At 45.2% G+C, this 13572-nt stretch overlaps 1 protein-coding gene across 1 annotated transcript in view; it reads right to left on the bottom strand.

Moving 5' to 3' along the window:
• Nucleotides 1-3675: 3675 nt before the first annotated feature.
• Nucleotides 3676-13572, bottom strand: part of LOC107373341 (zinc finger protein 235) — a 36391-nt gene continuing 26494 nt past the window's right edge. Inside the window, exon 3 of the mRNA XM_054737075.2 lies at nt 3676-6553. Within this exon, the coding sequence (XP_054593050.2) occupies nt 4779-6553 (1775 nt within the window). The 3' untranslated portion in view covers nt 3676-4778. The remainder of the gene's footprint in view (nt 6554-13572) is intronic.

Raw genomic sequence — 13572 nt, 5'->3', positions numbered from 1 at the left:
CTGTCCGGTGCCTCAGGAGAGGGAGGCAGCAACTCGCTCACACTGTTTACAGTGGGGATGGGAGCTGCTGACGTCAATTGGGGCTATAGTCGTATGGTGGAAGGAATACTTTGAGGAGCTCCTCAATCCCACCTTCGCGCAGTCCGAGGAGGAACCAGAGCCAGGAGACCTGGGGATGGACTGTCCAATCTCAGGGGCAGAAGTAGCTGAGGTAGTCAAAAAACTACACAGCGACGGAGCACCGGGGGCAGATGAGATTCGTCCTGGGTATCTGAAGGCTATGGATGTTGTAGGGCTGTCGTGGTTGACACATCTTTGCAACATTGGGTGGTCATCGGGGGCAGTTCCTGCGGAGTGGCAGACCTGGGTGGTGGTCCCCATCTTTAAGAAGGGTGACCTGAGGGTGTGTTCCAAATATAGGGGGATCACACTCCTCAGCCTCCCTGGAAAGGTCTACTCCAAGGTACTGGAGAAGAGGGTCTGATCGATAGTTGAATCTCAGATTGAGGAGGAGCAATGTGGTTTTCGTCCTGGCCGTGGAACTGTGGACCAGCTCTAAACCCTTTTCGGACATTATTTTGTCTAACTGCCACAACCCGCGTGTGTTATTCAAAACTATTAACTCTGTTCTTAGTGCACCATATGTTGACTCTATTGAGCCCTCATTAGAAGCATGTGAAAATTTGTTACTCTTCTTTATTGAGAAGGTCTCCTCCACAAGGGCTCAAATCTGTCCTTGTGCTCATGACCCCTCAGTCGTTGTTTCCTGCTCTGCTGTCTTTGACAGGTTTGAGCCTGTGACTCTGTCATCTCTACAGGAGACTGTTGGTCATCTTAAGCCTGCAGGGTCTCCAAATGATGCTGTTCCTCCTCGACTTTTAAAAGAGGTGATACCTACAGTTGGTCCTCTGGTTCTTGAGCTGGTAAACCATAGTCTGAGGTCAGGCGTTGTCCCTAAAGATTTTAAACATGCAGTAGTCAAACCCCTGATTAAAAAACCTGCTCTTGATCCGCAGGATCTTGCGAATTACAGGCCTATCTCCAAACTACCGTTTCTTTCTAAAATTCTTGAAAAGGTAGTTCATAGCCAAATATTGGCCTTCCTGGAAAAGCAAAATGTATTAGAGGTTTTCCAATCTGGTTTTAAACCCTTTCACAGCACTGAATCAGCCCTTTTAAAAGTTTTTAATGACATATACTTAGCTACTGATGCTGGGGACTGTGTTGTTCTTGTGCTTTTAGATTTGACAGCTGCTTTTGATACTGTGGATCATGCTGTTTTATTCTCTCGTTTAGAGCACTGGGTGGGCATTAGCGGCACAGCTCTGGAGTGGTTCAGGTCCTATTTGGCGGGGCGAACTTTTTGTGTCAGTCTCGGTGACTATGTGTCGTCCTCCGCTCCGCTCTTGTGTGGTGTCCCGCAGGGCTCAGTTCTAGGCCCCCTCCTCTTCTCTTTGTATCTTCTTCCTCTCGGTTCTATATTGAGAAAGCATGGCATTGCCTTCCACTTGTATGCTGACGACTGTCAGATCTATGTCCCTCTAAAGAAAAAAGGCAGAAACCTCATACAGCCATTACTACAGTGTCTTGACGACATAAAGGCTTGGATGTCTGTGAATTTTTTAAAATTCAATGATAAAAAGACTGAGGTGATGATTTTTGGTAGTCCTACTGAGACACCCAATGTGTTTGTAGATTCCTTGGCCCAGTTTGTTAAACCAACTGTCACCAACTTGGGGGTCAAAGTGGACTGTGATCTGAAGTTTGAACATCAGATTAAGGCGGTGGTAAAATCTGGCTTCTTTCACCTCAGGCAGCTGGCAAAAATAAAGCCAATTCTTTCACGGCAGCACTTTGAGACAGTGATCCACGCCTTTGTAACCACTCGGCTGGATTACTGTAACGCACTCTACATTGGGGTCAGTGCATCATGTATTAGTCAGCTACAGAGAGTGCAAAATGCCGCAGCTCGTCTTTTAACTGGCACTCGAAAGTTTGAGCACATTTCCCCTGTTTTAGCTTCACTTCACTGGCTGCCCATTTCTTTTAGGATTCATTTTAAAATTCTTTTATTTGCTTTTAAAGGTCTTCATGGCCTTGCCCCCTCTTATCTCTCTGATCTGATACAGCCTTACACTCCCTCCCGCTCTCTCAGGTCTGCTGATCAGCTGCTCCTGATTGTACCCAGGACTGAGCGTAAATTTAGAGGAGATCGTGCTTTTGCTGTTGCAGCCCCAAAACTGTGGAACGAACTTCCTTTAGAGATAAGACAGGCCAGTTCCTTATCTGCTTTTAAGGCACTCCTGAAAACACACCTCTTTACCCTGGCTTTTAATACCTTGTGAGATGTTGGTTTCTATTTTTTATTTTATTTTAGCTGTTTTAGGTGATTCAAATGCGGTTTTATCAAGTTTTATCAAGTTTTTATTTTTAATATAGGGCTAGTTTAATTTTATGTATCATGTGTTTTATTTATCTTTGCTGTTTTCTTTCTAGTCAATTGTTTTAATGTACTTTCTGTACAGCACTTTGTTCCTGTGCTGGGTCTTGTAAAGTGCTTTATAAATAAACTGGATTGGATTGGATTGGATGGACAGAATTTCTAGGCACGGCCGTGGTGTGGAGTGTGTCGAGTTTGGTGGCAGGAGAATCTCGTCTCTGCTTTTGCGGATGATGTGGTCCTCCTAGCGTCATCCAGCTCTGACCTTCAGCTCTTGCTGGGTAGGTTCGTGGCCGAGTGTGAAGCGGCTGGGACAAGGATCAGCACCTCCAAATCTGAGACCATGGTTCTCGACCGGAAAAGGGTGGCTTGCCATCTCCGGGTCGGGAGAGAGGCCCTACCTCAAGTGGAGGAGTTTAAGTATCTCGGGGTCTTGTTCAAGAGTGAGGGTAGGACGGATCGGGAGATTGACAGGCGGATTGGTTCGGCGTCTGCAGTGATGCGGACGCTGAGCCGATCTGTCGTGGTGAAGAGGGAACTGAGCCAGAAAGCCAGGCTCTTGATTTACCGGTCGATCTACGTCCCAAACCTCACCTATGGTCATGAGCTTTGGGTAATGACCGAAAGAACAAGATCGCGGATACAAGCGGCCGAAATGAGTTTCCTCCGTAGGGTGGCTGAGCTAGGCTTTAAAGATAGGGTGAGGAGCTCGGACGTTAGGGAGGGACTCAGAGCAGAACCGCTGCTCCTCCAGATCGTAAGGAGTCAGTTGAGGTGGTTTGGGCATCTGGTTAGGATGCCTCCTGCACGCCTCCCTGGGGAGGAGTTTCAGGCATGTCCTGCTGGCAGAAGGCCCCCGGGTCGACCCAGGACAAGTTGAAGAGGTTACATCTCCAATCTGGTCCGGGAAAGCCTTGGGGTCCTGCTGGAGGAGCTGGTGGAAGTGGCCGGGGAGAGGACGGTCTGGAGCTCCCTAGTTGGGATGCTGCCCCCGTGACCCGGACCCGGATAAGCGGAGGAAGACGACGATGACGAGCCGAGCTGTGAGAATCGGTTCTATTAAAAGAGCCGGAGTTCACATCACTAATCTCCTGGCATTTTAAGTTGAACTTATTTTCTACATAAGATACAGTCAGGTCCATAAATATTGGGACATCAACACAATGGTAACATTTTTGGCTCTATACACCACCACAATGGATCAATGGATATCAAATGAAACGAACAAGATGTGCATTAACTGCAGACTGTCAGCTTTTATTTGAGGTTATTTACATCCAAATCAGGTGAACGGTGTAGGAATTACAACAGTTAGCATATGTGCCTCCCACTTGTTAAGGGACCAAAAGAAATGGGACATTTGGCATCTCAGCTGTTCCATGGCCAGGTGTGTGTTATTCCCTCATCTCTATTACAATGAGCAGATAAAAGGTCTAGAGCAGGGGTGTCAAACTCATTTTAGCCCAGGGGCCACATTGCGAGAAATCTAGTCCCAAGTGGGCCAGACCGGTAAATTAAAAACAACTTCAGATTGTTTTCTTTGTTTTAATACAATCAATATAAAACAAGGCTGGAGCCTGAGGACAGTGTATCCAAAATAGTACAAGTACAACACCTGAAGTGTACTTGAAAATTTGAAATAAATAAAATAAAAAATCAATCAATAAAAAAAGCATTCCTTAGTGATTCAAAGAGCTTACAGATCACATGGCTAGATCACTTTCATGTAGCACTTAAAGTATATTTGACTAATTTTACCTAACATCTTTTAGCTTTCACCAGCACATCAATATCAGAAGTCACATCCTGAGTGGCGGCCAACTTCAGGATGTGATTCAAGTTCTTGTGTGGGCCTTGCGCGCAGCTTGGTTTTATTTATACTCATTACAGAGAAAACTTGCTCACTAAGATAAGTTTATTTTCACTCTACATTGTAAAGTATGAAAATAAAGTTTACACAACCATCTCGCGGGCTGGATTTAACCCGCTTGCGGGCCGGATCCGGCCCGCGGGCCGCATGTTTGACACCCCTGGTCTAGAGTTCATTTCAAGCGTGCTTTTTGCATTTGGAATCTGTTGCTGTAAACTGACAAGACATGTTTGAATAGTGCAGAGGTTTTTGACCCTAATAGCCATACATTGGTAAAGTCTTACTCAAACACAAAAAAACAACTTGCTTGCAATCATTTATGTATGCACTGCCCCCCATTGCCAGGGAAAATACACACAGTCACTTTAAATTTTTCCACAGAGCTCACAAACAGAAGGTTTCTATCCTGTGTGGACACTCATGTGCTTGAATAAATTTCTCTTTTGTCCAAATCTTTCTCCACAGAACTCAAGCAAATGGTTTATGTCCTGTGTGGACTCTCATGTGAGTGTTTAAATTCGACTTTTGGGTAAATCTTTTTCCACAGAGCTCACAGCCAAAAGGCTTCTGTCCTGTGTGGACTCTCATGTGACGGTTGAAAGCTGACTTATGTTTAAATCTTTGTCCACAGCGCTCACAGACAAATGGTTCATGCCCTGTGTGGACTCTCATGTGAGTGTTTAAATTCGACTTTTGGGTAAATCTTTGTCCACAGAGCTCACAGGCAAAAGGCTTCTGTCCTGTGTGGACTCTCATGTGACGGTCTAAAGCTGACTTATGTTTAAATCTTCTTCCACAGCACTCACAGATTAAAGGCTTCTGTACTGTGTGGACTCTCATGTGAGTGTTTAAATCCAACTTGTGTTCAAATCTCTCTCCACAGAACTCACAGGCAAAAGGCTTCTGTCCTGTGTGGACTCTCATGTGACAGATGAAAGTTGACTTATGTTTAAATCTTTTTCCACAGAGCTCACACACAAATGGTTTATGTCCTGTGTGGACTCTCAAGTGACTGTTTAAATTTGATTTATGGGTAAATCTTTTTCCACAGAGCTCACAGAAAAAAGGCTTCTGACCTGTGTGGACTCTCATGTGATCATTTAAATTTGACTTTTGGGTAAATCTTTTTCCACAGAGCTCACAGACAAATGGTTTATGTCCTGTGTGGACTCTTATGTGAGTGTTTAAATTAGCCTTTTGGGTAAATCTTTTTCCACAGAGCTCACAGACAAATGGTTTCTGTCCTGTATGGACTCTCATGTGATCGTTTAAATTCGACTTATGGGTAAATCTTTTTCCACAGAGCTCACAGACAAATGGCTTATGTCCTGTGTGGACTCTCGTGTGATCGTTTAAATTCGACTTATGTTTAAATGTTTGTCCACAGAGCTCACAGACAAAAGGTTTATGTCCTGTGTGGACTTTCATGTGATTGAATAAATTTTTCTTTTGTCCATACCTTTCTCCACAGAACTCACAAGCAAATGGTTTATGTCCTGTGTGGATTCTCTGGTGTCTGTTATAACTTGATTTTGTACTAAATATTTTTCCACAGTCACCACAACTAAATGATTTTAGTTCTTTCTGGACATCCCTATATGGGTCTACAGGTTGCTTAAGTCCAACCGATTTCTTATTACCCAAAGAGCTGGAAGACCTGATTGCTGAATGACTGGTTACTCTCACGTGTTTCTGGAGAGACTGCTTGTCATGAAATCGTTCACAGCACTCAAGGCAGCTAAGGGATATGTTGACAGTCTTAACACCTGACTCAGAAGACCTTTTCTCATTCCAGTCATGGCCTTCGTCTCCAGTTTCAGACCCAGAGTCTGACATCCCAGAGTCTAGATTCATATCATCTCCACTAACTTCAGTCTCTGAAGAATCAGATGTTTGTTCATGAGGGTTCAGATCTGGGTTCCTGCTAGTTCCTGCTCCTCCACCAGTTTCTGCTGTCATCTGGTCAGATGAGCTGCTGGTTGGGACATCTTTGTCTTCTATTTGCTGCTGATGAAGCTGTGAAAACAGACGTTTCTCTTCATCATCCTCACTCTTTATAGAAACAGCAGTGAAATGAAACCAGGCAGAATCAGTCTCCTCCTTCAAACAGAGATGCTCTCCCTTAAGACTGGTCCAGAGTTCCTCCTTTTCCTCCTTTATGTGGAGATGTTCTGGGTCCTGCTGTTCCACACCAGCACTCTGTTCTTCAGGATCTTCTTTAACCTGCACCATCTGTTGAACATCTGTAGGAAACAGAAACGCATAACGTGAAATACCGACTGCTGTAACTTTAAATTCACACATATGAGAGTTGTGTTATTGCAGGGGTCTCCAGCATGTTGGTCGTGAGCTACCGGTAGCTCTTGAATGTCGCTGGCCTGGAAGCAGCCAGTGAGCTGCCCAGCCTGACTTGTAATTAACAAGGGACGGATTTCTAATTTGATGGCAAGCCTTCCCCGGTTCTCGTAATATCTCATGTAAAATTAGCATTTTGTGGAAGTAAAATAAAATCTGATTATTGCACAAATCTTTCAGCAAATGTTCTCTACTGGAAATATGTGGAATGGATTAATTGCTCAGGTTGCAGCGCGGATCCCCGTTTCTGATATCAGCGGCTGCAGCTGCAGGTGCCTCTAAAGACGAGGTGACGTCGGTCATACAGACCTGGTTTCGGAAAAACATCCTCAATAAAATGTTCTGGGCGACTGTAAAGTCCTATCTGCGTAAATATGTCGTTAAAGCAAATTAAATGCCCTTCGCTTATTAACACAATTAACAGGCTTTCTGTTGAAGCGAGACTAGTCTCAGGCTTGTTGATAAAATAAATCAAGCCTGAGATAGTCTCCCTCTGTGTAAACACTTGACCACCTGCCATTCCACTCCTGCACACAGGCCTGAGCTCAGCTCCTCTTAGTGTGTGTGTAAACCTTCGACCCGCAGCCCACACTGGTCCCCACTCTCTGCAATTCCGCCCCTGACTCTGGGTGTGTGTGTGGGCATCTGCCCTGCCTCCAATGCCCCCCCTGCTCCGCACTCAGTTCTGTGGAACAAGCTGACTGGGTCCAACGGAACCAAGATGCCAGAGGTGTGAATGCTGACTTCTGTAGCGGAATATAGTTGTTATATTCTTACACTTTAAGGTCCAGAGTTTAATCTTTGGACCGGGCACTTAGAATCAGAAGAGGTTGTTTTTACCACAGGGAATTTTATTCAAACACCTTGTATTGAGTTAGAGACAAGAAAAGAGAGATGGGACGTTTAAGATTATTTATTTTATAATCATTCGAAACAATCACCAGGACTAACTCTCTAATGATGGATGCAGATGAATGTGAGCTGACGTGTTGGTGTGTGTGTCAGTTCAGAATCTCCATCTGGTGGAGGCGAGTCTGAGTGCGAGGTGTTGTTGCCCTAACTGACCAACAATGGATTTCAGGAGGAAGACATGAGACGCAATCTATGCCGATCTACGTACCGAACGCGGAGACCTCCGTGTTAGATCCGGATGCCAGGTCCCTGACCCTCCTTGGTGCCGAAATTGGTGAAAGAGCGTCGGCAGCACGACAAACCAGTCTATGGATATCCTCCCGGTACAAGGGCAGATTTCAGCGTCACGTAGAGACCCCCCTTTATTGGGTCATAGAGTTCAGCTTTTATTCTGAAGGAACCGTCGTCTTGTTGATATAACGACAGTTTTCCAGCTTGACAGTTCTCAGCTTAAAAGAAGAAAATACAGCTGGCCAGCCTGTACTTCACTTAGCGATGTTGGACATCAGATGGATTTGAGAGCTGGTTGAACTCACGTTGGAACTACGTTGAAACTTGCGGTGGAACCGATCTAAAATGGCGTTGTTCTGTTTTATTAAGCTCAGTTGTTTATGAATCTTAGCCAATCGGAGTGGACAAATTAACTAAACACCACAGAGCTCTGCCACGCATCAGAAAGGAAGTTCTGATTGGATGAGTGAACAATGTGTCAGGGTGTCTAGCTCAGTTAGTCCAAAGTCCTGTTATTCATTAAACACATAAATCATAACATTGTGATTTCACAGATCAGTCACCTGATTATTATTGACCAACAGTTGTTTTGATTAGCTTTATTAGAAATAAAGATCTTTTATTAACTAATGAAAAAAGTTCTTCGTCCTTCTTCTGTCTTCTTCTTTGCTGGAATGTAAACATCAAAAGCAAGCGCAAGACCTTGGCAATTTATGCACACTGTCACTGTGTCAAAGGGCAGCTGTTAAGGGCAGAAATGGCATATTCATAACGCTACACTTCTCAGAATCCAGAGCAGGAGGTCCAAGGCCTGGTTCATGCTTCTCCGTCAGCTCCGCAAGGGACAGACACGCACGGATTGACGGAAGCGTTTTGCTCTCATACTTCTCCGTCAACTGGGGAGTGTTGCAAAGCAATTGCCCGGCAAGACAACAGAGGGCGTAGCGCTGTTCTGTGGTATCCTGTCATGTATCGGTCCAAGATAGTGTGTTTATATTGTGTTTTTTGTATATAAGAGACTTTTTAACACAGACAAATTTGTCTCTCCTTCTCCTCCACCTCTTCATGCGCTCGCCAACTCTAAACCCACGTTTCCTGTCATTTCCGTCCATAAATAAAACGCTTGCTGCGCATCTTTTCACTCCTCCAGTCACGGGGAATTAAACGTACATATTTTAGAGTTTTTTCGCAAGGCATTCTTCAAGCTTCTCCGTGTCTGCCGCTTGTATCCTCGGCTCTCTTTATGTTTTTGAGGGTGCAATGGCGGCACTGTAGACAACAGCTGTGTCCTGACCAATCACAAGCTTGCGTTGTTCGTCTCCACTGACGGATGTTTAGAAAAGAGAGCTCGACTCCGTCCACCCTTGCGGAGCTCTCCAGCAGCTCCGCAAGGACGTTGCGTGTCTCCGCACTGACGCAGATGGAGAAGCGGATCTGTTGAGCAGCGAGTTGGTCCTTAACTGGTTCCATGGCACGGAAAGCTTCGTGAAGCTCCTTACTCCCTCCTCTGAAATTAGTGCCTTGGTCTGACAGGATCTCGTAAGGCTTTCCTCTTCGAGCTATGACAGTCGGAGGGACATTAAGAAGGAATCCGTGTCCATGTTTGGTAGGAGGTCTAGATGGATAGCACGTGTAGTAAGGCACTTCTATAGGATCCCCCACCTCTTTTCAGTACGTCGTCCCACCTTTACAAACATAGGGCCGAAGCAGTCAACTCCTGTTGAATAGAAGGCAGGAAAGAACAACCGCAAACTGGAAGGGGGCAAATCTGCCATTCTGGGGACTTGCGGGTTTCCTCTCCACTTCCTGCAATCCACACAATTGTGCTGGTGCTTCTTGACAGCTTCTCTTTCTCTCAACAGCCAGTATTCCCTACGCAGCTCTGCTACAGTAACCATGGCAACAAGCTGGTTTACAATCGGGAGTAGCTGATTAACATTGGGAAGGCTGAAATAATACCTCAACTGAAGCCACAAATCCCAAATGAGCTAAAACGCAAGAAGCGTGGGTGCAGAGCGGGAGAAAAACTGAGACAGAGAAAGAGGAAATTCAAACCATCTCTTCCATCGATCATAACGGGCAATGTGAGATCACTGGCCAACAAGATGGATGAACTCCAAGCCCTTTCAAGGACTCAGCCAGAGTATCGGCAGTGTAGTGTTATGTGTTTCACTGAGACGTGGCTGCAGGACCATATCAGTGATTCCAGCATCTCTCTGCCAGGATTCCTGACTGTACGAGCAGACAGAGATCTGAAGAGGAGCGGGAAAAGAAAAGGAGGTGGAGTGGCAGTGCTTGTCAACAACAGATGGTGCCACCCATGTCATGTTTCAGTGAAATGTTGTCTCTGCAGCCCAGATGTTGAACTCTTGGCAGTAAGTTGTCGCCCATATTATTTGCTAAGAGTTCACCAGTGTTGTCTTGGCAACCGTTTATATTACACCTTCAGCCATGGCTGAAAATGCATGTAATGACGCCATCAGTTCCGTTGTCGCTAAGGTACAAACCCAGCACCCCAATGCATTTGTGGCTGTATCTGGAGATTTTAATCATGCCTCGCTCTCTGCTATACTTCCAACATTTCAACAGTTTGTCAGCTGCTCCACCAGAGAAAACAACACATTGGATTTGTGTTATGCAAATGTAAACAATGCACACATGTAAACAATGCACACATGTCCAAAACAAGACCTTCTCTGGGACAATCAGATCACAATCTTGATTTTCTCTGCTCAGAATACAAACCACTTGTTCAGAGGCAACCTGTGACAAGAAGAACTGTGAGAAAATGGTCACAGGATGCTGAAGAAGCCCTGCAGAGTTGTTTTGAGACCACTGATTGGATGGCTCTCTGCCAAGGATATGAAGAGGACATCAATGCCATGACTGGATGTGTCACTGACTATATAAACTTCTGTGTGGACAACATCATACCAACCAGAACGGTGAGATGCTTCGCTAATAAGTGTGTGTGTGTGTGTGTGTGTGTGTGTGTGTGTGTGTGTGTGTGTGTGTGTGTGTGTGTGTGCTGCTCTGTCTTCTCGATCCCCAGTGAGTAGTGGAGGATGGCTGCTTATACTGAGCCAGGATTCTCAGGTTTCTTCCGGTTAAAAGGGAGTTTTCCTCTCCACTGTCGCTTTATGCTTGCTTAGTATGATGATTGCTGTAAAGTCACTGACACTAGTGAGTGACTTGATGCAATTTGCTGGGTTCCTTATATAGGAAACATTATTTCTGATTGGCTTAATGAACTGACCTGAATTGGAATATTTATTATGTGAAGTGCTCTCTTGTCGTGATTTGGCGCTATATAAATAAAATTGAATTGAATTGAATTAATAACAAACCCTGGATCACCAGTAAACTGAAGAATCTGCTAAATGAGAAAAAAAAGAGCCTTCACGGAGGGAGACAGGGAATTATTGAGGAGTATACAGAAGCAACTGAAGATCAAGATCAGAGACAGCAAGGAGGCATACAGGAAGAAGCTGGAGAACAAACTACAGAGGAACAATATCAGAGATGTCTGGTCAGGGATGAAAAAGATCACAGGCTTCAAGCAGAGGAAGGATTGGACAGATGGCAGCCTGGACACAGCCAATGAACTGAACAAGTTCTTCAATAGGTTCAGTTCAGGCCTGTCCCCAGCCAATCAGATATCCCATCCTCCTTTGATCCAACATTTTCCTGTCACACTCCAGCTCTTTTGTCCTCTAATGCAGTCATGGACTCTTCTGGTTCTATAAATCTGTCTTCAACCAAGTCAGGATATGCTGCTGCCCCATTTACCTCCCCCTCCCACCTATCTGTCTCTAGAAGTCAGGTGAAGAGGTGGCTGGAGAGACTGAACAGGAACAAGGCTGCAGGTCCAGATGGTGTCAGCCCCAGGGTACTGAAGGCCTGTGCAGAGCAGCTCTGTGGGATTCTAAAGCACCTCTTCAACCTCAGCCTGGCCCAGGAGAAGGTTCCAGTCCTGTGGAAGACATCCTGCCTTGTTCCAGTTTTAAAGAAAACTCTCCCATTTGTCAATGACGACTACAGACCGGTTGCCCTGACATTCCACATCATGAAGGTCCTGGAGAGACTCCTGTTGGTCCACCTGAATAAGCAAACTAGAACGTATCAGGACCCGCTGCAGTTTGCTTGTCGCCATGGAGTTGGAGTTTAAGATGCCATCATCCAGCTGCTTCAACCAATCCACTGTCATCTGGACAAAGCAGGCAGCACTGTCAGGGTCATGTTCTTTGATTTCTCCAGTGCATTTAACACAATCCAGCCTGATGTACTTTGCCAGAAACTCCAGAAGACATAGGTGGGGGCCTCAACTATCACCGGGATTAAAGACTACCTGACAAACAGACCACAGTTTGTGAAGCTGAAGAACTGCACATCAAACCAGGCGATCAGTAACATTGGAGCACCACAGGGGACTGTACTCTCACCATTTCTTTTCACCCTGTACACCTCAGACTTCCAGTACAAATCAGAGACCTGTCATCTACAGAAATACTCAGATGACTCTGCAGTTGTCGGGTGTATTAGAGATGGACAGGAAGCTGAGTACAGAGAGCTGGTGGAGAGCTTTGTGGCATGGTGTGGAAACAATCTGACCTAGGGATGCTCAATTAATCGAATTTTAATCACGATTACGATCTGAGTTTTGAACGATTATAAAAAACAAAACAAGCAGATTATTTGCTCCTCCCATTTGCGCTGCCCTGAGTTACAAGTATTATTAACTAACATAGGTTTGATCTAAAATAATAACCTACATCTTGTAGCGACAAGAATGGCCTCATATTTGTGACCCAAAGGTCACACTTCCCCAGCTGGGTCAAGCTGTAACTTTTGTTCCACAGATTATCCATCTGTGAAGGAGCCGTGAAGTCTGATAAACATCATATTTTATCTGTCTGCTGTTCCGTCCCAAGATGAAGGACACTTAAAGATTTTAGAATAATAATTTTAATAAACTGTTTTTACTGTTTATTACAATCATATAATAATCATCATAAATAATCATCATGGTTCAGTATTAATGTATTTAATTACTGAAAAGATGTATTATTCTTTGCGTTAATAATAATTATTATTTATGATAATCAGTAATGTGTGATCAGTAACCAGAAGGTCATTGGCACGTGTACACCTCATGCAGGACTGAATCCAGGGTAAAAGTTAACTTGCTCTCACACGTCTTTGCTCCATAACAAAAAGCTTTCTGACACTGAGAGGGCATGTTCTGAGGTTTTGTTAAAACTAAAATCTCAGCAGCTCAAGTCCAGTTCTTGAACCAACCAGAGGACGAGGGACGGCCACCTGAATCCTCACTAAGCGTTCTGTCACGCCGAAAGAATCGCTCCGAATAAATGCACCTGTAACCAGTTGACGCAAAACTCCTTCAGAGTTATTGATTTTGAGACGCAAATAGTTTCCTCCTTGAACCGTCACCTTATCGTGGTGGAGGAGTTTGAGTGCCCTAATGATCCTAGGAGCTATGTTGCCTGGGGCACTTAGTGCCCCTGGTAGGGTCTCCCATGACAAATTGGTCTTAGGTGAAGGGTGAGACAAAGAACGGTTCGAAGGATCTTTCATGGCGGTGAAAACGAAGAGTCGGAGTACCCGGCCCGGAGGGTTACCGGGGTCCCACCCTGGAGCCAGGCCTGGGGTTGGGGCCCGTGAGCGAGCGCCTGGTGGCCGGGCTTTCGCCCATGGGGCCCGGCCGGGCCCAGCCCGAACCGGATACATGGGCTCGTCCAACTGT

The sequence above is a fragment of the Nothobranchius furzeri genome, chromosome 2 (assembly GCF_043380555.1).
Source record: "Nothobranchius furzeri strain GRZ-AD chromosome 2, NfurGRZ-RIMD1, whole genome shotgun sequence".
NCBI classification, from domain to species: Eukaryota; Metazoa; Chordata; class Actinopteri; order Cyprinodontiformes; family Nothobranchiidae; genus Nothobranchius; species Nothobranchius furzeri.
Note: the sequence above shows the minus strand (reverse complement) of the source record. Positions and strands in the feature narration are given on the sequence as shown.